This window comes from Diplotaxodon limnothrissa, linkage group LG16, assembly GCF_057381915.1.
Source record: "Diplotaxodon limnothrissa isolate DT_005_m linkage group LG16, D_limnothrissa_male_GT1.1, whole genome shotgun sequence".
Lineage (NCBI taxonomy): Eukaryota > Metazoa > Chordata > Actinopteri > Cichliformes > Cichlidae > Diplotaxodon > Diplotaxodon limnothrissa.
In genome coordinates this window covers 8,684,878-8,704,511 of record NC_140611.1, presented here as the reverse complement: position 1 = coordinate 8,704,511, position 19,634 = coordinate 8,684,878, and the positions used below count along the sequence as shown (strand labels likewise).

General features: G+C 40.1%; 2 protein-coding genes across 4 annotated transcripts in view; one reads left to right on the top strand and one right to left on the bottom strand.

Annotated features, from left to right (window-relative positions):
* Positions 1–4,602, bottom strand: part of gdap2 (ganglioside induced differentiation associated protein 2) — a 34,852-nt gene extending 30,250 nt beyond the window's left edge. Inside the window, exons 1-2 of one of the 3 annotated variants that reach the window (XM_085374090.1) lie at positions 4,389–4,602; positions 2,444–2,668 (exon numbers count right to left, since the gene is read on the bottom strand). In XM_085374090.1, coding sequence (XP_085230216.1) covers positions 2,444–2,628 — 185 coding nt within the window. In that variant the 5' untranslated portion in view covers positions 2,629–2,668; positions 4,389–4,602. The other 2 variants (XM_085374089.1, XM_085374091.1) reach the window with 2 other exon arrangements.
* Positions 4,603–6,108: 1,506 nt separating this feature from the next.
* Positions 6,109–19,627, top strand: wdr3 (WD repeat domain 3). The gene is made up of 27 exons (XM_085374154.1): positions 6,109–6,160; positions 7,131–7,331; positions 7,439–7,648; positions 7,879–7,997; positions 8,093–8,171; positions 9,355–9,450; positions 9,808–9,909; positions 10,185–10,286; positions 10,829–10,929; positions 11,280–11,384; positions 12,331–12,561; positions 12,688–12,781; positions 12,997–13,098; positions 13,240–13,322; positions 14,466–14,604; positions 14,709–14,765; positions 14,858–14,958; positions 15,375–15,486; positions 16,721–16,855; positions 16,941–16,991; positions 17,072–17,137; positions 17,496–17,588; positions 18,145–18,195; positions 18,304–18,347; positions 18,457–18,585; positions 19,189–19,282; positions 19,381–19,627. The coding sequence occupies exons 2-27, from the start codon at positions 7,158–7,160 to the stop codon at positions 19,534–19,536; spliced, it is 2,826 nt and encodes a 941-aa protein (XP_085230280.1). The 5' UTR covers positions 6,109–6,160; positions 7,131–7,157; the 3' UTR covers positions 19,537–19,627.
* The last annotated feature ends 7 nt before the right edge of the window (positions 19,628–19,634 follow it).

Below are 19,634 nucleotides of genomic sequence, written 5' to 3'. Positions count from 1 at the left end.
CTACACATACACATTAACTGGAGCAGGTATACTGGACTATAGCATGCATTATATTTTTAATCTCATCTCTCTCTAACAATATTTTGTATGGACAATCATGTTTGAGTCATCATACGTTTCCAACATCACCCCTTTTGGGAACACCGTTGTAGCTACATGGTTAAACAGAAGGCTAGTCTATCGTTGTTTTTGGTCTGAATTAGTATAAGTGAAACAAAGATATCCTGGGTATGTTGAAAGTGTTTCACGCTACAGGCTCCAGAGGTGCCAACATCAAAGGATCAGAAAGAGGAAATCTGCTATTTGGTAATGTCTGTGGGTTTGAAACTTTTTACAAAGAACAAAAAGAAAAAACTAATTCACTGGGTTTTTTTAAAAAGTATTATTTGGGTAACTCATCCATTTGAGTACTGTGAGAATGATGTTTTTGCACAGTCACTTGGAAATAGAAGCTAAAAATCTGCACTTTATTGTTGCATTTTAAAAACTATTGTGTTGACACAGAGAGTTAAAATTATGAAAACTGTGCCACTGTCCGAACATTTCAACACCCAATTGAACTTCTACTGATGTTCATTATCCAAGTTGCTTTTTGTGACTTTTATTGACAGTCATCACCAGGCCCCAGTCACAGCACAGTGGTAACCAAAGACTTTTTCTTTACCTCTAACAGTAACAGTGACCGACGGATCAAACATACTGCAAACATTTAGACCTTGAAGACATTTGGCGAAACTTTAATGCTTATTTTAATACCTGAAGTCAACTCTTTGTTCAGAAGCCCTTCAGGTTGTGTTAGGAAAAAACAATGAGGAAATGCATGTGTTGACAGTGTTTGATCACAAGACATATTCAGCAACCAGGACCACGGAGGAAGAGTTGTGTATTTTTTTTTGTTCAGCTCATTCCTCCTAGCTCAATTACAGATGAGTCACCAAATCAAGTCAAGCAGGATGCCTGCAAACAACAGTGAAACAGATCTCATGCAAATCCCCTGTTCCTGTTTTGTCAAATGCTAGCTTCTGTATTAAGTCGTAGAGCAGATATATCCCAAACTAATGAAACGTCCTCTCCCCATTTATGAACAAAGTCATTTAACAACATATAGTACCAGGTGTGCGCTATCAGAGTATCCACGAAAAGCACAAGTTCATTTTAAAACAATAAAAATAGCAACACATTGACAGAGTTATATCATGACTATCACATAAATCAACAAACATTACTTACAGGAAGAGTAACATTGCTACAAGATTCTGTGAAGAACTTCAGTGTGATGATGCTTTGAGGTCCAATGACATTGACTCTGACATTTAAAACAACCATAAAGTAAATAAAATAGAATAATTTTTTCTTAATTACTCTATAAATGACTTTCTGTCAAAAGAAATGAGCCAACAGCTCTTTATCTATTTAATGAGACACTATTAAGACTTTCAATACCTTCAGATACCTTGCTTGGACTTTACTTTTTAACCACCATGGGTTTAAAAGTAAGTTTGAAAAAGTAGTGAAAGAATGAAAATCTAAGCTGTAGTCATATGGAACCTCTGATATTAGCTCAAAAATAGACCCCTTTGTAATTCTAGCTGCTGGAAGGTTTAAAAGCACCACTGCTCGAGGGTCAATTGCGCTCAAATCCTGGTCATGCTATTGTGGCAGGAATGTGCGTGCTCTTGATGACTGCTCAGGGGAAGGCTGGCACCACAACAAGGCTCCTAAAGAAAAACTGCTGCCAAGTCGGGCTCCACATAGTCATGCGTTTCTCTACAAAGAAGATTTACGAGGTTATGGACTCTGAACAGGTTTGTATGAGCACATGGACACACAAGCAGCATTTACTACTACTACTATATGATACTGCTAATATCAATACATTAATATTACTGCCCTTTTTTAGGATGCATCTAGGATCACACACTTTGCTTAAATGACAGATGATTGATAGCGATTACCAGAATACACAGATATGCATCCAAAAGTGTGTTTAGATTAAGCAGCCAAGTGCTCAAAGTCAACCACTGTGAGTTGGGTTCTCTTTGGTTAAGGTGGGCGGGAATACACACTCTGACAGGTAAAAAGTGAAACTTTTGTGGGCATTGATCTGATTTACTGATAGTTTCGGTATGATTGGTCACTTTCACAAAAGCAATGACACACACAGCAGCTGTATCTTACTGCAAAGAGCAGATGTTAAAAAAATAAGAAATTTAGTATGACATAGTTACAAAAAATACATCATATAGACCACCAAAACCAGTTAAAGCTACAAGTTAAATATACTTTCAAACTTTAGTTATTTCATTGTGACATTTTTGCTTGAATGACTATATGATTCTGTGTCTAAATGTGTAGGAAGAAACCGTGGCTGACGTTGTGACCTCTTATGAAAAAGACAGATTTCTACAGAGCAGCAACAATGTGAAGAAACAGCGTGACTCACAAGAGGATGATCTTGCGGTTGATATCTGGTCTGTAGGGGAAGGGTGAGGGGAAACTCTGGCTGAGCATGCTGTGGCTCCGGACCAGCCGTTTCTCCTCGCCATCATTGTCCAGCTGCTGCTGCCATGTGGGAAGAGTCTGGATATCCACAAACTGGGAGCGAGTACCCAGAGGATCCATCCCCATCTGGCACTACAAGCCTCGAGAGGATCACCAACTAGCTGGGCTGCAAGTACAAGATAAAGTCATTTGCCTATTTCCAGTGTCTCCCTGTGGCTTTGACAGACAAAAAAATAAAATAAAAATCTAGATGATTGTGGAAATGAACAGTGCTCGTTTGCTGTGCTTTTGAGAAGATCTGCATTTTGGTTTATTTTCACAGGTAATCAGTCTATCCTAGCTGTGATCGGGCCACAGGTCACCAGTATGTTGCAAGGCTAACACAGAAAACCTGACAACCCATTTATGTTCACATTTATGGCCACGTTAGGATCACTGATTGGCCTTAACCCCATAAATGACTCGGGGAGTAAGCTGGAGCACCCACACAAACACAAGGAGAACACAGAAAGGTGCAGGCAGGGAGAACTGGCAAAAATGACATTATCTTTGAAAGCTTGAAGGGTAAAAACAAAACCTATGATTTTGTTAAACATTTTTCAAGTATTGGATCTTTGTGCAAAACCCAGTTCAAGGGTGTTCCAGTCTCCTGGAGGTGGCTCTGGCCTCCAGAGACCTGTTTGGTGGCTATGAGGAGGACATTAGATCATCAAGAAGACCTAATAAGATCACTTAACAGAGCAGTTACCTAGCACATGAAAAATACATTCAGGTCTGAAATAAACTGTTTAGAATAAAGAAGTGTTTAAAAATTCAAACCTATAAGACTGAGATGTTATTTTTTTCTATGCAAATACATATGTAACATGCATCCTGTTAATCTATCTAATAAACTGATCTGTAGGAGTCTGTAATGGAGCCACATTTTTACTATGTCAGTGACCTACATAGGTTTTACTTATCTCCGGGTCTTCAGACAGTACAAAATATGCACGTGACTCTGAGTTCAACCTCACCGTTTGCAATACACAACTGTCAGACAGACAGCACTGCTGAGCTCGGCCAGCTGTTTTAACAGCACACATTTCAACCTGGCTTACTGAAACACTTACTGAACTCAGGAATCATTATTACAAATAAGCTTTCCCTGCAATGAAAAGTCAAGATGTTTGTCATGAAGCAGGTCTACGGATTAGAGAGTAGAAAACCAGCTGTCGATTCCCATTCCTAATAACGACCTGGAGTAAAGACGGACCTTACAAACTACCTGCACGGCTGCCACCAGTCTGATTCCAGACACACATATCAGACTGTCTCTGATTTACGGCGGCAAACTCAACAAGAAACCCTCATGTAATAACATTATCACCGGATAAAAGCTGGGCGCTTCATTGAATACACGTATGACAGTAGTCCCTTTGTTCACACATGTAACACCATATAAACCCCAGCTCGAGATAAAACCATGTCATGAGCACGACAAAACTCGTAAGCCTTAAATAAGTTCGGTGTAACGCAGAAAGTTATTTTTAGTAAGCTGGTCGAGCTGTTTTTGTTTGTAATTGGCTGCTTTTCTTGCTGTTAATTTGTGGCAAATTGGATACTTTTACTTACTTTTTGTAAATTAAATAAGCAGTTTGAAGACATGGCATTTGGCATGTTACTACTCCATTAGCTCTGTAACAGCTGCATTTCATTAAAATAATCAAACACATGTGTGATAAGCATCCGTCACAAGAAATTAATCGTCTGTCTCTTACTAGGTAAACTTCTTTCTCTTCCGAAGCATTTCTATGTCAGGCCAGAAAAGCAATAGTCTCTTTATAAATCGATAAATAGTGCACTTTGGTCAGAGTGTTTCAGAAACCAAACAGACAGTTACCCACCTAGCAATGTATTTCCTTTACAGGGGTGATGTCACGCCAAAATTATAAAAGGAACAATTAATAAATCTTGACACGACACCATATAAAATCAAGACGTGATGTTCATCCTCAGGGTCCTCATACTAACAAGCACAAATACTGCAAATGCAGTCAAAAAGTAAGTTTCAAAGTGCCAATTACAAGGATTTGCACATTTAGCAACCATGCTAAGAGCTGATTGTTGCGGCGTAAAGTCTGGAGTATTAAAAGAAATCAACATCCCGTTAGGCATTTCAAAATAAACTTCTAGAAATGTTTTCATTTAACTACATTTCAAAAACTACATTTCATATAAGCATGACAACTACATTTTCCCATTTTCTTTGACCTAATTCGTTAATTTCTGAACATAAACGTGTCTGCTTGCATGTTTTTGATCTCACTTATTACATTTATTTCTCAAGTTTCATTAATAAAGTGCTGTGGATGATTAAAAAACGTTTCTGCTAGGTGCTTGGATTAAACAAATCGAGTGACCTCCTGCATTTAAAAAAAACCACCCAAAACATATACATATACCTTTCCTTTAATAGTGTACAAATGCACCTTGTTAAAGAATTTCTTCTGTTTTAGTCCCTCCTTTAGAAAAAGCCAGTTAGGACTCCATTAATTATGTGTTTCATTAATTTTATCATTATCAAGTAGTTAGTGAAAGTCTGTTCTCCCTCTCTCTATAGTGGCGGTCCCATGTATGTGTTACATGTTGGAATTACAAACGAAATACAATGCCATGTGACTATGATTATTCTGACCTTTCAACTATTTTTTAGAGTATGTTTAATGTACTTTTACTCTGTTCTTTATAGTTTTCTGTCATGTCTATACTCTCCTATTAAAATAGCACACGCTTTTGTTTTGTATAGGTTAGACAAACACTTTTCCGGTGCTATTCACGAGATCATTTTATTTTTCCGGTGCTAGTCAGCTGACTTAAAAAAACACTTCCGGTATGGTTGCTTAGGGATCACTGTGGAGTCACTTTATTGATGTAAACCGCAAAAATCATTGGCTCTAAGCCAGACGTCTCTGTCCAAAAATTAAACAAACAAAAACGAGTATCTGTAAAGACCTAATATATTATTTTATTTTGGACTGTACATTCAAAAATGTATAAAATGTCTTTTTTTGGTATTGCAGTCAAAAGCAATAGAAAGAGCGCAATCGAGAAAACAGAGAAACAGAAAGGTTTCTTTGACTCGCAGTTCACTGCTAAAATCCTATCTAAATATTTTAAAAATATATATATTTCCAATAGACTGTATCTGTGTGCATAGTTTTATAGGCAAACTAGCACTGCATGGTATTGTTTTAGTAACGATTTGTGATAGATTGGTTGGGTCTGAAACAGCAGCCGAAGTCAGGCACTTCAAGGTAGTTGCTAGTTGTCACACTTCAAAGGTAAGAGGACCAACATAGACGCTTTACATTGACGAAACAAACGCAAATGTTGTATATAACGTTTAGAGATATACATTTATGTTATGGTTACTTTTATTAAGTACAATTATCCAAGAATTGTTTTACCACGTGGGTCTAGTAACTGAGTATCATGCTTAGGCACACTCGATTTGGGTCAAATTTGTCTCCGGGCGGGCGGAGGTTGACGTTGTCGTGTTGAGTCAAATGCCAGAAGCGTAAACCGGCAACTCTGCCTGCAGTTTTGTGTACTAAAACGAACGTACCCGTATCTGCGAGGACTGATGTGCTATACCTTGCTACACGTTTACTAAGTAGTACGTATTTTTGGTGTATTATTTTAAAGCAGGATTTGCAAATTATGAGGAAACGACATAAAACGAAGGAATAGACCAACAACACTGAATCGACACTGCAGAAATAAAGGCCGTAGTTCGACACATTATAAACAATACGAAAATACTTTACACCTCATTAATACGGAATAGCATACTAAGATCAGACATGTATTAAGTATGTAGTGTCTTATGCTGGTATAAAACAGAAAACCTTATTTTTGAAAACTGTGATATATTTAATACGCATACGTGGTAGAGTATATATTCTAGATAGCAGGGACAAATTACAGCACAAATTAAACTATGCTATATAGATAAAGATTCGTCATTTTATTGCTGTAAATATCTATTAATATGTGGACTCTTGGGTACATTTGATATACAATGTATTTCGTCTTTGTTGTCATGATGGAAAGCATGCATTGTCAACGATGTTTCCATTTTTGTGGCAACATTTGCCAACAGTTGCACAAACAGAAAGCCAGGTCCTTAAAAAAGAGAGGGGTGCCCTGATTGTGCAAATGTGGTTTAGTACCAAAGTTTAAAATGGTTCATGTTTACAGCAGTGTTTATGTGTTTATGCCTCCTGTTGTATCTGGAAACTGGTTTTTCATATAAAAACTATTCACGATCTTCCCCACACTATATTGGAACATTTAGCACAGGAGGCGTCAAAGCCACTTTAGGATGACATGATAACTAATAACATGTGGGTGTAATGTTCAACTTTTCAAACAGTGTTATAAAGATAATAAAACAGTTTTCTGTATTATCTTCATGAAAATGTAGACTTCAATATCTAGCAGAACATGCTGAACTCTGAACTTGTCTTAAATTTATTCAGACATTATGTAGAATCAGGTGGAGCCAATCAAGCACTGAGTCTCTGTTTTTCTTCCGTAAAAGGTGTGCACAGTAAATTTTTCTCCTGTGCTCTGGTGTGAAACAGGATTCAGCATCACCTTAGCTGCTGGTCATGGGTTTGACCAAGCAGTACCTGCGCTATGTTGCCAGCGCCGTTTTTGGGGTCATTGGCAGCCAAAAAGCCAACATCACGTATGTGACCCTTCGAGGAGGGGAGAAGGGGCGCTATGTGGCTGTGGCTGCATGTGAACATGTTTTCATCTGGGATGTTCGAAAAGGAGAGAAGGTGAGGTTCAAGTGTGATTATAGCAATGCGACAACTCATATCCAGGTACACTTCCCTTCAGATTTTATCTGTTCTTATCTTTATTCTTGTCATCTCTGTGTGTGTAGGTCCTGATCCTGCAGGGTCAGAAACATGAGGTGACCTTTCTCTGCCCTTCACCTGATGGAGTTCATATTGCCGTGGGTTACGAAGATGGTGCAGTAAGAATCTTCAGCCTGCTGAACGGTGAGAGCAACGTCTCCTTCAACGGCCACAAGTCTGCAGTCAGCGTCATACACTATGATGCACTCGGGGCGAGACTTGTTACTGGCTCAAAGGTGAGTGTGGCAGGTTGTTCCTTGGTTTTGTTAAGTGTTGACGTGTTTCTAAACTCAACATCAAAGTGACAACAGTTACACGAAAATAAAGGTGTTAATATAAATGGAAGATAAATTGGAGGTTTGTTTGTTGAGTGGTTTACTTTGCCTTTAAAAATGCTTTTTTATTTTACAAGACGGACTGTGAGTTGCAAGGAATCACCTCAGTTAACTGTTTACTCCTCTCTTAGGACACAGATGTGATCGTGTGGGACATCATCAATGAGTGTGGGCTGTACAGGCTGAGAGGCCATAAAGATGTCATCACGCAGGCCCTGTTCCTGAGAGACAAGAACCTCCTCGTCACATGGTAGGACACCGTGATGTTTACATTGTGTCTCGTCTACTGGATTGTATATTTGAAATGGTTTGAAAAGCTAATTGTGTGCTCTGCCCACCGTATAGCTCCAAAGACAGTTTTGTCAAGTGGTGGGACTTGGACACACAGCACTGCTTTAAGACTATGGTGGGCCATCGCAGTGAGGTGAGATGCTTCTTTCTCTGCATTTAGTCCAAGTCCGTTTGTGGAATTTCTTCCCTTCTACATATTCCACACATGTATGACTAGGGCTGGGCCAGATATTGTTCACAATAAAACCCCAACAATCAGACAACCTCCTCTGAACTTGCCAAGAATGGAAAGAAAAAAACTCCCTTTTAATAGGAAGAAGGTTGCAGCAGAATCATATTCTAGCCTTCTGCCACGATTAAGATTTTGTAAAAGGGAGCTACTTCAGCAACCTCTAACAAAGTGTGATGCTTTACGAAATGTGCAAGAAAACGCTTCCTGGTGACGATGGAAACAACAAACTTGAGGCAAAAACACACCATCAAGTACAACCAGGCTATGAAGGAGGAGATGCTAACAGCTGATGATGTGCAACCCAACATTAAACAAATGACTCACCTGAGCAACACTGGAGCACTTGCTACTTACACTCCATATAACAAGAAGCACAAACAGTGGATGGAAATTACTGATGCAATCTCCTGGTGCTAAAGGAGGAATTTAAGTAACTGGTTAAAAAGGTCGACCACATAGTACCAGAGAAAACACTAGCTGGCCTGCTTTTGTGCTTACATTGGACTTATGCTGCGTCACTGCATGTAATGCTGTGTCACTGCTATTGGGCTATAATGTGGCTGCTGCTGGCAGTAGATTCACATTTTGAATTGGGTAGTCTATCTCTAATGACAGTAACTCATCACAAGAACAGCATGTTTAATACCTTTTCTTTTGTTTGCACTAATAAACACTGCTGGCTGCAAGCTGCACTCATTGATACAGCATTTATTGAGTATTTTTTGTTCTTTAGTGTCAGAAATATCATTATTGCACATTTCCTTGACATCTTGTGATAGCATTTTGAGGTAATATCACCCACACTGAAGCTGCAGCGCACAGTGTGGTTCCAAACCTGCTCTGGCATTAACCTCAGGACAAAAACTGTGAACTGGGAGCTTCATGGCAGGATTTTCCATGGCCAAGCAGTTCCTGTAGGTGTACTGTGCAGTACTTTGGTCCATATAGTGGAGCTCTTGTGACTAGCTGCTTTCACTGGAAGGAAATGGGGATTATAAGAGACTTTCCACTGGAATTTTAATGTTTTTCCTAGATTATTAAGATGACTCGATGTTTTTGTTTTAAATGTGTGTGTGTATGTTAGGTTTGGGGTATGGTGTTGCTGAGCCAGGAGAGTAGGCTGTTGACGGGCTCTGCAGACAGTGAGCTTCGAGCCTGGGACATCAACTACCTGGAGGAGGTGAGAAAGGACTCAGCTGAGCACTTTTTTCTCTTCCTCCCCCAACTGCCCTTTACTGAAAAAAGACAATCAGAGAGAAAGCAAACAGTTTTTCTTGAGATCCTGGAGTCTCTCCCCTAATGTGCGATGCTTTACTTTCTATGAAGATGTCATGTTTTGCTTTTAGTAGTCTTTCATTTCCCTTTTGTATTATTTTGCCTGTAATTTTACACAACACGGGCACTTTTTTTTTCAATTACATTAAATTTGTTATTGAAGTTAATCAGATCCTTATTAACTGTAGGTTTTGGCTCTAAAAACGATATTAATGGAGTTGTTGTAAGGTCGTAAAACTCTGTCTGGTCGCGTCCTGCGCAGGCAAAAGCTGAGGGTGAGCCTACGGTGAAGAAGGGAAAAACTCTGTTGGTTGATGATGATGAAGAAGACAATAAAGAAGACGTGGATGAAAGCCTTGAAGAGGTAAAGTAGCATTCATTACAGTGAGGGTAAAATGATTCAAATGCTCTGCATGCATCTACTTTGTAGTGGAACGTCATTCTTTATTAAGCAGTGTAGGTCTCAGAAGGATAAAGTCAGTGCACTGCCACATTTTTGTGCTGTTGATTCTTTTTTTTCTAATGTTTCACAGTTGTTAATAGTTCCAATTATTCAACACCATCTTCAACTAGAGTATTTTTGTAAATTAAACCAAATTCTCTCTTTAACATTTATTCTTTCTTTTTCTTTTTGGGCAGCGCATCCTATCTTGTGAAAAGGCCGGCTCCATCCTGAGAGAAGCTAGAGATCGCGTCGTCTCACTGACAGCAGACCGCCACGCCAGAGTCATCGCCTGCCACGTTAGTACTGAAGCATCTTACAGCTCCTTGTGACTCTGCATGATGTCTGGAATACACAGTATTTATATGTGGGTTGAATGTAATGCTTGCTCGGTGCAGTTTGAGCCCACTGAGACCTGCTGTAGTCATGCTGTAGTATGTGTTTCTTCTTTCACTGGTAGCTTTTAGGCACTCATCAGTAGTAAGGTCGTCTTGTGGCTTTTAGTCAGTGTCGCTAATGTAATGTGAAAGAGATCATTCTGACATCACTAATGTATGTCAGTTCACAACCTGCTGTAATTGTCTGTATATTCATTTGTTTTCTGATCACATGACCTGATGGTTAAATGCGATTAAGAATAGTTTCAATGGTTTTGTTTTGTTGGTCAGACTGATTGCTGAGTTATTTCCTCCTATACAGTCACACTGCCCGTCAGCATTTGCCTGACAATCAGCTGTAATTTAAACATTGCACATACTAGTTTAAATGCCTTTGTGTTTGTAAACTAATTTTCTAGCTAAAAGCGATTGATGACACACATTATGCCGTCTATGTCTTTCAGGGCAACGACTCAGTCCTGGAGCTCTTCACTGTGCTGTCAGAGGAAGAAGTGCAGAAAAAAATGACAAAGAAGCTGAAGAAAGCCAAAAAGAAGGCCACCAAGTAAGCGCACATGTATTCTGTTCTTTGGAATATTTGCACATTGACTGTTACTGTTACCACCGCACAACCAGCGCTAGTTTTATTAGCCAGACATTCAGATACTGAGGTGGACAAATTTACCAAAGACAATTAAACGCGTGTATTTCTGCTCTCTTCTGAGAAAGCTTCATATGAATGTCGCTAATATAACTCCAGTACTGACACCACCTATCTTGACTACTTCTAACACACTGATGTCAGTGGAGGTGGAAGGACAAGTGCTAGTGCTGCTGCCTAAATGATTAGTTTCAGCTTTTTTGTTATTGTTGATCTCCCTTTGAACTGATGATTATTATCCCTGCTCTCTGCAGAGCTCAGGAAGCTTCAGGTGAGGAGACAGAGGAGCCCGTGGTGAAGAGGATGCTGAAGGACGAGATCATCAGACTAACAAACATCAAGGCATCTTCCAAGATCAGGTCAGTGCAGCGAATTATGCTCTCTCTAAGATTTTGAAACTTAGGTCCAGATAGCATCCGAATAAATGTTAAAATGAATTTTCTTGTTTCAAATCTAACTTTTCAAACATTTTGAATTCACTTTGCTGCCGCTGTTTGTCTCTTTATCTGTGTTGATCCAGTGACCCTATTTCTAAACATTAAGCCACAGTTACCTGTAGGAGATCATGAATTTCCTCTGATCATGGTTGTTGTGTGCATTGCCACCACCTGCTGGACATTGAAGTAAAAGCGGAGCATGCAGGAATGAAGTATTATAAACTGCTCTAATCGGCCTTACATTGCAGTACAATTCCAGACAACTAACAGTCTTTAGTTCCTTGAATAATTTCATAGGATGAAACAAGGCTAATTCATGTAGAAAAATAACAAAATGAAGATTCATGTCATTTAAAAGCACAAGTTCTTACCACCTGACAATAGTGGTGCTGCACAAGATTTACAAATAGAAATGAATATAAAATATAAATTTTGCAAAGTGGAAAAAAAAACATTTAGACTTCTTATTCAAGTAAGTACAGATCAGGACACAATTATTAACCCCCCTATGAAAACAGCAAGTTTTTAAGTTAAACAGGGCAAAGAGTATTTAACATAGCTTTTTCAAACATCAACATAATTTTGTCCTTATATGTAAATAGCTCAAATTGTGTACAAGTTGTTGATCTAAATATATCTGAAGTACCTGAATTATGTAGGATGGCACTTTCCAGAATTAGAAAGGTTGTGTCTGGCTCCTCTCTTATTTACACAAGGGGGCGCCACAATAAATGGAACCACATATTTGACCTGATGCATCCCTCCCAGGTACTTGTGTCACAAGTCAGGGATCTTCGCTAGCCACGCTCTTCGGAATCAGGGGTCTGTTCACATGTACACACCATCCATGTCCTCTGTCCCCTCTCAGGTGGGTGGACTGCCTGTCATGTGCAGGTGGTGAGCTGAAGGTGGCTCTGCTGCTCCAGAATAACACAGTTGAGACCTACAGCCTGAAGACCTCACACAAGACCCCCGTAGCCGATAAAACGGCTCGCCTCACACTCGGGGGACACCGCACAGATGTGCGCACACTGGCCTTCAGCTCAGACAACCTGGCTGTCCTCTCCGCCTCCGGAGACACCGTCAAAGTTTGGAACAGGTAACACCAGTTTAGATGCAGCACGTCCTGAAAGGGTCTTATAATTAGATTCATTTTGCTGCATTCAGTGAAAAAGCTCTTGCTTCATTGGTCATTGTCTTCTAACTGTCCTGCCCACTGTGACAGATCCACTCTGCAGGTGATTCGCACCATGGCCTGCGAATACGCCCTCTGCTCCCTCTTTGTGCCTGGAGACCGACAGATAATCCTGGGAACGAAGGTATGTGGACACACTGAGTCATTCAGACACTCTGTCCAAGGCTTACAGTCAGTTTCAACCACTGTTCTCTATAAGTTATTGATGTGTCGGTGATTTAGTGGATTTGAGCGTGTAGAGTGTATTTCTTTCTGAATCCTGTAATCTAATGGCAACCATTTGCTCCTTACAAAGTTGTAGACTTTCTTGTAGTCAAGATTGTGTTTTGTTCTTATTAGAGTGGGAAGCTGCAGATCTTTGAGCTGGGTTCAGGAAGCCTTCTGGAAACTGTAGATGCCCATGATGGAGCTGTGTGGTCAATTTGCCTGGCCCCAGATCAGGTAAACCTCACTGTACTCAGCTTGTGTGTCTGAGTGTTTTTCACACCCAACTTATCCTTTCCATAAACTGATTTTTTTTTTTAAAAATCGAAGTCCGAAGACTGATTTGATTTGTTTTTTATTTGTGTGTGTTTCCTTTAGAGGGGGATTATCTCAGGAAGTGCAGATAAGACTGTGAAGTTCTGGGAGTTTGAGCTGGTAAAGGACAAGGAGACGAGCCAGAAGTGAGTTTATTTTGTTCAATGTTCAGGATCGATGTGGTAGATTTTCAATGATCTCATAGGACCCTTAACACCTGGAATAAAGTGGTCAGGTTCAGCATAAGCTTGAAACTACTGAGGAGCTACATGTGTATATATAGGATCAATTAACATAATAAATAAAATGCTTATTTTTAATATTTTTTAAGCGTTTGCAGACAGTGACTGCCTGATGGCCAAAACTCACCAAACAAATCCTCTCTAAATACTTTGTCAGCGCTATTAACACAACTGCCTGTGGTTGTGGTTCCAGTCATCTTTGTAGAAATAGACCAAGTCTGAGCAGACCTGATCGGGACATTCCCATACATTACATGGCCTCTGTTTCAATCAACTCTCCATATTGTCAATCTGGTTGATCTTAATATTTAAATAGACTTTGCAGTGAATCTGCTGTGTGTGCGTTTTTTTTTTTGTTGTTGGTTTTTTCCATGAAGTCTTCTCTTTAACATAATCTCACAGCAGTTTGTAGCCACAGCCTTCATGCTACTGCTTAATGTTACTGGACACAAGTTTTACATTTTTTTCTTGTCTCTGAACACGACTTCTCGTCATGTCCACTCTTATCAGTTCTGATTTGTGTTCATGTACATTAAATTAATATTTTCAGCCTTTAAAAGGGGGGGAAAGGTCCACATTTGGATGCTGAAGAGGAGATGGATGAGTGAATGTGTAGTTTTGCAGACTCAGGAGGTCCCTGAGACTGTGTCAGAAAAGGCGTCCTGTCTAAATCAGTCCCAATTAGAGTACGCAGATCCATCTGCTGCGTTGAGCCCTTGGAAAGTAAGGGAAGAGCCCAAAGTATTGTGTGTCATTATTGTGTGTCAACATAGCTGACACACAGTTAATGCAATAGTTTTCTTCAACTCAAGACTCCTGCTATAACCTGGAGATGCTGGAGATGCTCTTTTGGATGGTGTGCATGTAAAACAATAAGAATGTGTCCAGTAATATCTGGCCCTAACTGCCTAATTTACTATTCCTGTTATTTGCAGTAGGTGCAATATGAAACATTGCTATATATGGTGAAAGCAGTGATGTTGAAAACTGTGTTATTGCATCACGACTTACCTGCAGAGTTGTTGTGTGTGTGTGTTTGTGACTCAGACGGCTGACAGTGAAGCACAAACGCACTCTGCAGTTGGAGGAAGACGTTCTCTGTGTGAAGTTTTCTCCTGACCACAGACTGCTGGCTGTCTCTTTGTTAGACTGCACAGTCAAGATCTTCTACACAGACACACTTAAGGTAGGCTCGACATACAAGATTCGACTTAAATTTATATTTACCGCACACTGGCTTCATGTCACTGTTTACATCATATCTACACATTCTTCCTTTTGCTGCTCCAGTTCTTCTTGTCTCTGTATGGACATAAGCTGCCTGTACTTTGTCTGGACATCTCACATGTGAGTACTGTTGAGATATTAAAATTATTAGCTGCAAGACTCACTTCAGCCCAGAGTCTTCCTGACTCTGACCTTGTGTGTCTCTTAACCAGGATAGCACAATTATTGCCACTGGCTCCGCCGACAGAAACGTGAAGATCTGGGGTTTGGATTTTGGCGACTGTCACCGCTCCATGTTTGCTCATGACGACAGGTACTGGCCAGCACAGACCCAAACCAAACAGTCAGAGGTTCAACTGGAAATAAAAGAGATTTTTACTCAGTGATGAAGTCATCTACGGGGCAGTTTAGCTTCCAACCGTGACTTCATCTCTGTGGTTAGAGACTCTGATCTGTGTCCTGTTAACTTCACACTGACCCGTGACTTCACACCAGCTGCTCTTTCATCTGCACGCTCCTCTGGTTTCTCATGGACCATCTCAGTTTCTGTGCTTGATGATTTCTTTTCGTTTGTTAATTAATTTTTGACTAAATGTGATTTTTCTTTCACTTCTTTTCTAATTTCCTTTGAAATGTGTTGTTGTGTAATATTCTTTCCTGTCTCCTTGTTTGAAATTGATCTAAGTCTGCTTTGTTTCATAATTTCTTTCCTCTGTTTTCTCTTTGCAGTGTCATGTTCCTTCAGTTTGTTCCCAAGACTCATTTGTTCTTCACAGCAGGGAAGGACAAGAAGATCAAACAGTGGGACGCAGACAAGTTTGAGAACATCCAGACACTTGAGGTAACAGCTTTCCCCACGCCCACCGCTCGAAAAATGAAAAGAACATTTTTTTATTCAGAGTGAAGTCAGTTAAACTTCTACGATATTAATCTGGTCGGTTAATTTAATTGTTAATTAGTTTCAGCTCCTTTGGTGTTAATGAAATTGACAGAAGATGCACTAGAGGGGTAACAATGAGACAATCCCCAAAACAGGAATGGTTTGGCAGGTGGAGGCCGCTCACATCTTTCCCTTTTCATCTTTTCTGACTGTTTCTTTTCACTAGTTTTGCATTTGGCTGGTTGTCAGTGTCACTGCCGGTAGCATGAGGTGATACCTGGACCCTATCAGATCCTCCAGGATGCCACATCAATACGTTTGTGATGCGCAAATGAAGCAGTGTTTAACCATTTCATCAGCTGTTTTAAAAATAGGTTAATTCATTCAAAGCTTTGTTTCAGTGACATCTGGTGGTGAAATAGGAGACAGCAAAACAATGTCTCAGTCGTGCAGCTGAGTAACGAGGGTTTGTATGAATGATAGAAATACAATTTGGGGAAGATGGATTGATTGGGAAGATGATTCTGTAAACTGATGTAGGAGTTGGAAGTAGGTGTGCCTGTGTAACTAGGGTAACTAATCCAAACTACACCTCATTCATGAGCTACGCAGAGAATGGCATTGGATTTATTCCTCACAGAAACACACAGATCAATTCTGGGTGATCAATTTTCTACTTAGATTAAGTTCACACTTCTTATTTATTTATTTTTTACTTTTCAAATACCAGACTGTCATAGAACACATAGGTACACAGAAATTATAATCTTTTCTTTTTTCTGTTTTATAGCATGAATACCCCCCACTCCCTCCCAATAATGTTACAGAAAAATGAATTAACCCATCCAAAAAATAAATAAATTAATTAAAATAAATAAATAAATTTATATAGACTTCAGCTGGAAATCTAATTTGTAACCTACGATGTAACCGGAAACGGGTTATAACCCTACGCCATAACCAGACAACGAGTGTTATGCCGTAGGGTTCAAAGGGGTTTTATCTTAAATCAGGAATTAATTCATAATCTAATTTTTATAGCACTCCACCCAGTAGCTGTTGATACTTGGTCTTTCCTATTTGATTTTGTTTTTGTAGCTGCCCCACATTTCTTACTGCTCAGCTTCATCATTTTACATTTTGAACGTTGCCACTACGCTACGTTGTAACACTGAACGTCCTCTTTGAATCACAGGGCCACCATCGGGAGGTTTGGTGTCTGGCCATCAGCCCAAACGGAGACCACCTCGTGTCGTCATCTCACGACAAGTCCCTGCGTCTCTGGGAGAGGACGAGGGAGCCCATCATCCTGGAGGAAGAAAGGGAGATGGTGAGGTGGAGGACAGGGCCCACAAAGATGATGTTACAGTGGTTGACATAAACACCTAAACACCGCCTCCTTTTTGTGTCGATAGGAGCGAGAGGCAGAGTTTGAGGAGAGCTTGGCTAAAGGAGATGCACCTGTGGTGAGTGCTTAGTTTTCAGCTTCTACACTTAGTTGCTGTTATGTTGGATGAGTGATGCATTTATACGTTCTGCTTCTCAGGTACCGGGAGAAACGCAAGGAGAGGCAGCACCTGCTGGCAAGAAGACTGTGGAGACAGTCAAAGCTGTGAGTTCTCTTCAGTAATTAGCTGAGTTATTATCTGCACTCAAAAAGTATTTATGGCCAAAATGAAAACTTTAAGTAATCTGATTACATGTAAATTTTCTGTGTAATTGTATTCCATAAGTAGGATTGTAAAGTGTTCAATTTAACGGACTTTGGTCAAATGAAATTTACTTGATTGGTACACATTCAGTTTTTATCAAGCATATTTTCTTTAATAATTAATTAATTGAATAAATCCTTGATGATTTTCTATATTTCAGTTGCCTTTTACTAAGAATTATTCTTCATATTTATGAGGGTCAAAAATCAGAAGCCTTCTTTGTTGATCTTTTCCCTGTTTGTGCGATTTTTTTTGCAGGCTGAGCGAATCATGGAGGCTCTGGAGCTTTATAAAGGGGAAACAAGGAAGATGGAAGAGCACAGATATGCCTGTGAGAGCGCAGGCAAAGAGGTTGAGTCATGATTTCAGTTATTCTACTTTTGCTGTGGGGTAGTGCAGTAAAAAGGCATTTTTTTGTTTTATCAATGCTCAGCTGATTCTGAGCAGAAATCATTTTTCCAGCAGCTGCAAATGCAGTGATGTGAGGAAGAGGTCAAACACCATTACCTTAGTTTTTAAGTTCCTCCCTTCAAGGTCATCTTCCTGTGCACTTCTGGACCACCCTGAGTGGTGATGCTGTTTTTGGAAGGCTCCACTGGAAGTCCTGCTCTGTCCACTTACAATAGGGCATTTGAAAAATCACCATGGAAACTACCCTACTTGCTAAATTTAGCTCTGTGCGCTTACCAGAGTGTAGTTTAAATTGATGAGTCACATAGTTGTGACCGGGCACCTGTGGCAGATCCACAATGACTTTCAGGGAGTCATGTAAATACTGGCAGAAGCACAGACTTGGGTCCAGATGTGCAGGAGAAGATCAAAGGGCACATCAGAGAAGTTTAAATCAGGTTTTTTGTTTTTTAAAAAGCATCACAGGTCACATTAAACAGTTCATCCTCTTTTGCAGCTTCCTCCACCGCAACCCAACCCTATCCTCGTGGCCTTTGGAAATGTTTCGGTAAGAGAAACAGAGTTATGAACAATAAATGTCTTCATACTGAGATCACAAATAAACCTTGTTTTCAGCTCAAGCTATAAACTCAATCTGTCTCTGCCCCTCTTTAAGCCCTCCCGCTACGTTTTAGATGTGATAAAGAAGGTCAGATCGAGGTAAGATTCAAGCGAATGATGTGAAGCTGATTACCATCTGCCTACACTGTCCTGTGCATTTAAATACACTCAGATTTTTTTCTTTTTTACGTTTTTTTGTGATCATCAGTGAGCTGGAGGTTTCTCTGCTGGTGCTGCCTTTTCCTTATGTCCCCGAGCTCCTGAAACTCTTCAACAGTTACATCCAGCAGGGCCTGGAGGTGGAGCTGGTCTGCCGCTGCCTGTTTTTCCTTCTCAAGTGAGACGTGCTTTATTATGGTTGTCTGTTTTATAGTCAGATTTAATCTTTGGGCAGTTGAGTGGTGACTCAGGAGTCTGGGATCTGCATGAAAATTTTAAACAACAAAAGATTTAAAACATAAATTTAAAAAACGAATTAACATAAGAATGGTGGGTTTTTTAGGTGTTATGAAGCTCATTTCAATGATCAAACGTTTTAACGAAACTAAAATGTTGAGAAAATGCAGATTATTCAAAGGCGCTATAAGAACAGGAAGCCGAGGCTACAAATTTGAATGGGCTCAACAAAAATGAATAATTAAAGATTGGAAAACATCGCCCGATGAGATGAGGATCAGGTTCTTCTGTGACACATGGATGAAACGGACATGAAAACGTGGATCCATATGTCCTTCTTTCAACAGTTCAGGTTGCAGGTAGTGGATGGAGGATATTTTCATGGCACACTTAAAAGCACAGCCTACCTGAGTATTGTTGCTCACCGTTAACATCACTTTATAACTGCAAGTGATGATCTTCTGATGGCTGCTTCCAGCAGGATAACACACCATGAATAACACTCGCAAGGTGCACCTAATAAAAGTGTTTTGTTTATTTCTAGGATCCATTTTGGTCAGATCTCCAGTAACCAGATGCTGCTGTCTGTCATCGATGAACTACGGACCAATACACTCTCAAAAGTGCGGGAAATCAGAGTAAGTGACATCTGAGTGGAAGGGAGCGGGACCGAGCAAAGCTTTTTGGCGTTTAACCGATTGTTGCTTCTATTCTCTCTCCACTTTCCTTCCTTCAGGATGTGATGGGTTTTAACAGTGCAGCCCTGCAGTTCCTCCAGCGGGAGATCGAGAGCAAAGAGGACGTCATGTTCTTTGCCGACGCTACAGGTCGCCTGGAGGAGAAGAAGAAAAAGAGGAGGAAGAGGGAGAGGGCCGTCTTGACCATTGCTTGAATTATAATGAACATTTTGGATTGTTTTCGTATAAACGTCCACTCTCCACCCCATTCTGCTTTATTCCAGGAGTGGACTAGATGCCTCACACTGTTGCT

Excerpts from the sequence above, each read along its gene's own strand:
- wdr3 (XM_085374154.1), top strand. The coding sequence starts at position 7,158 with ATGGGTTTGACCAAGCAGTACCTGCGCTATGTTGCCAGCGCCGTTTTT. Across the intron at positions 17,138-17,495 it reads CTGTGGAGACAGTCAAAGCT|GCTGAGCGAATCATGGAGGC; the intron begins GTGAGTTCTCTT and ends TTTTTTTTGCAG. Across the intron at positions 18,196-18,303 it reads TGGCCTTTGGAAATGTTTCG|CCCTCCCGCTACGTTTTAGA; the intron begins GTAAGAGAAACA and ends CCCCTCTTTAAG.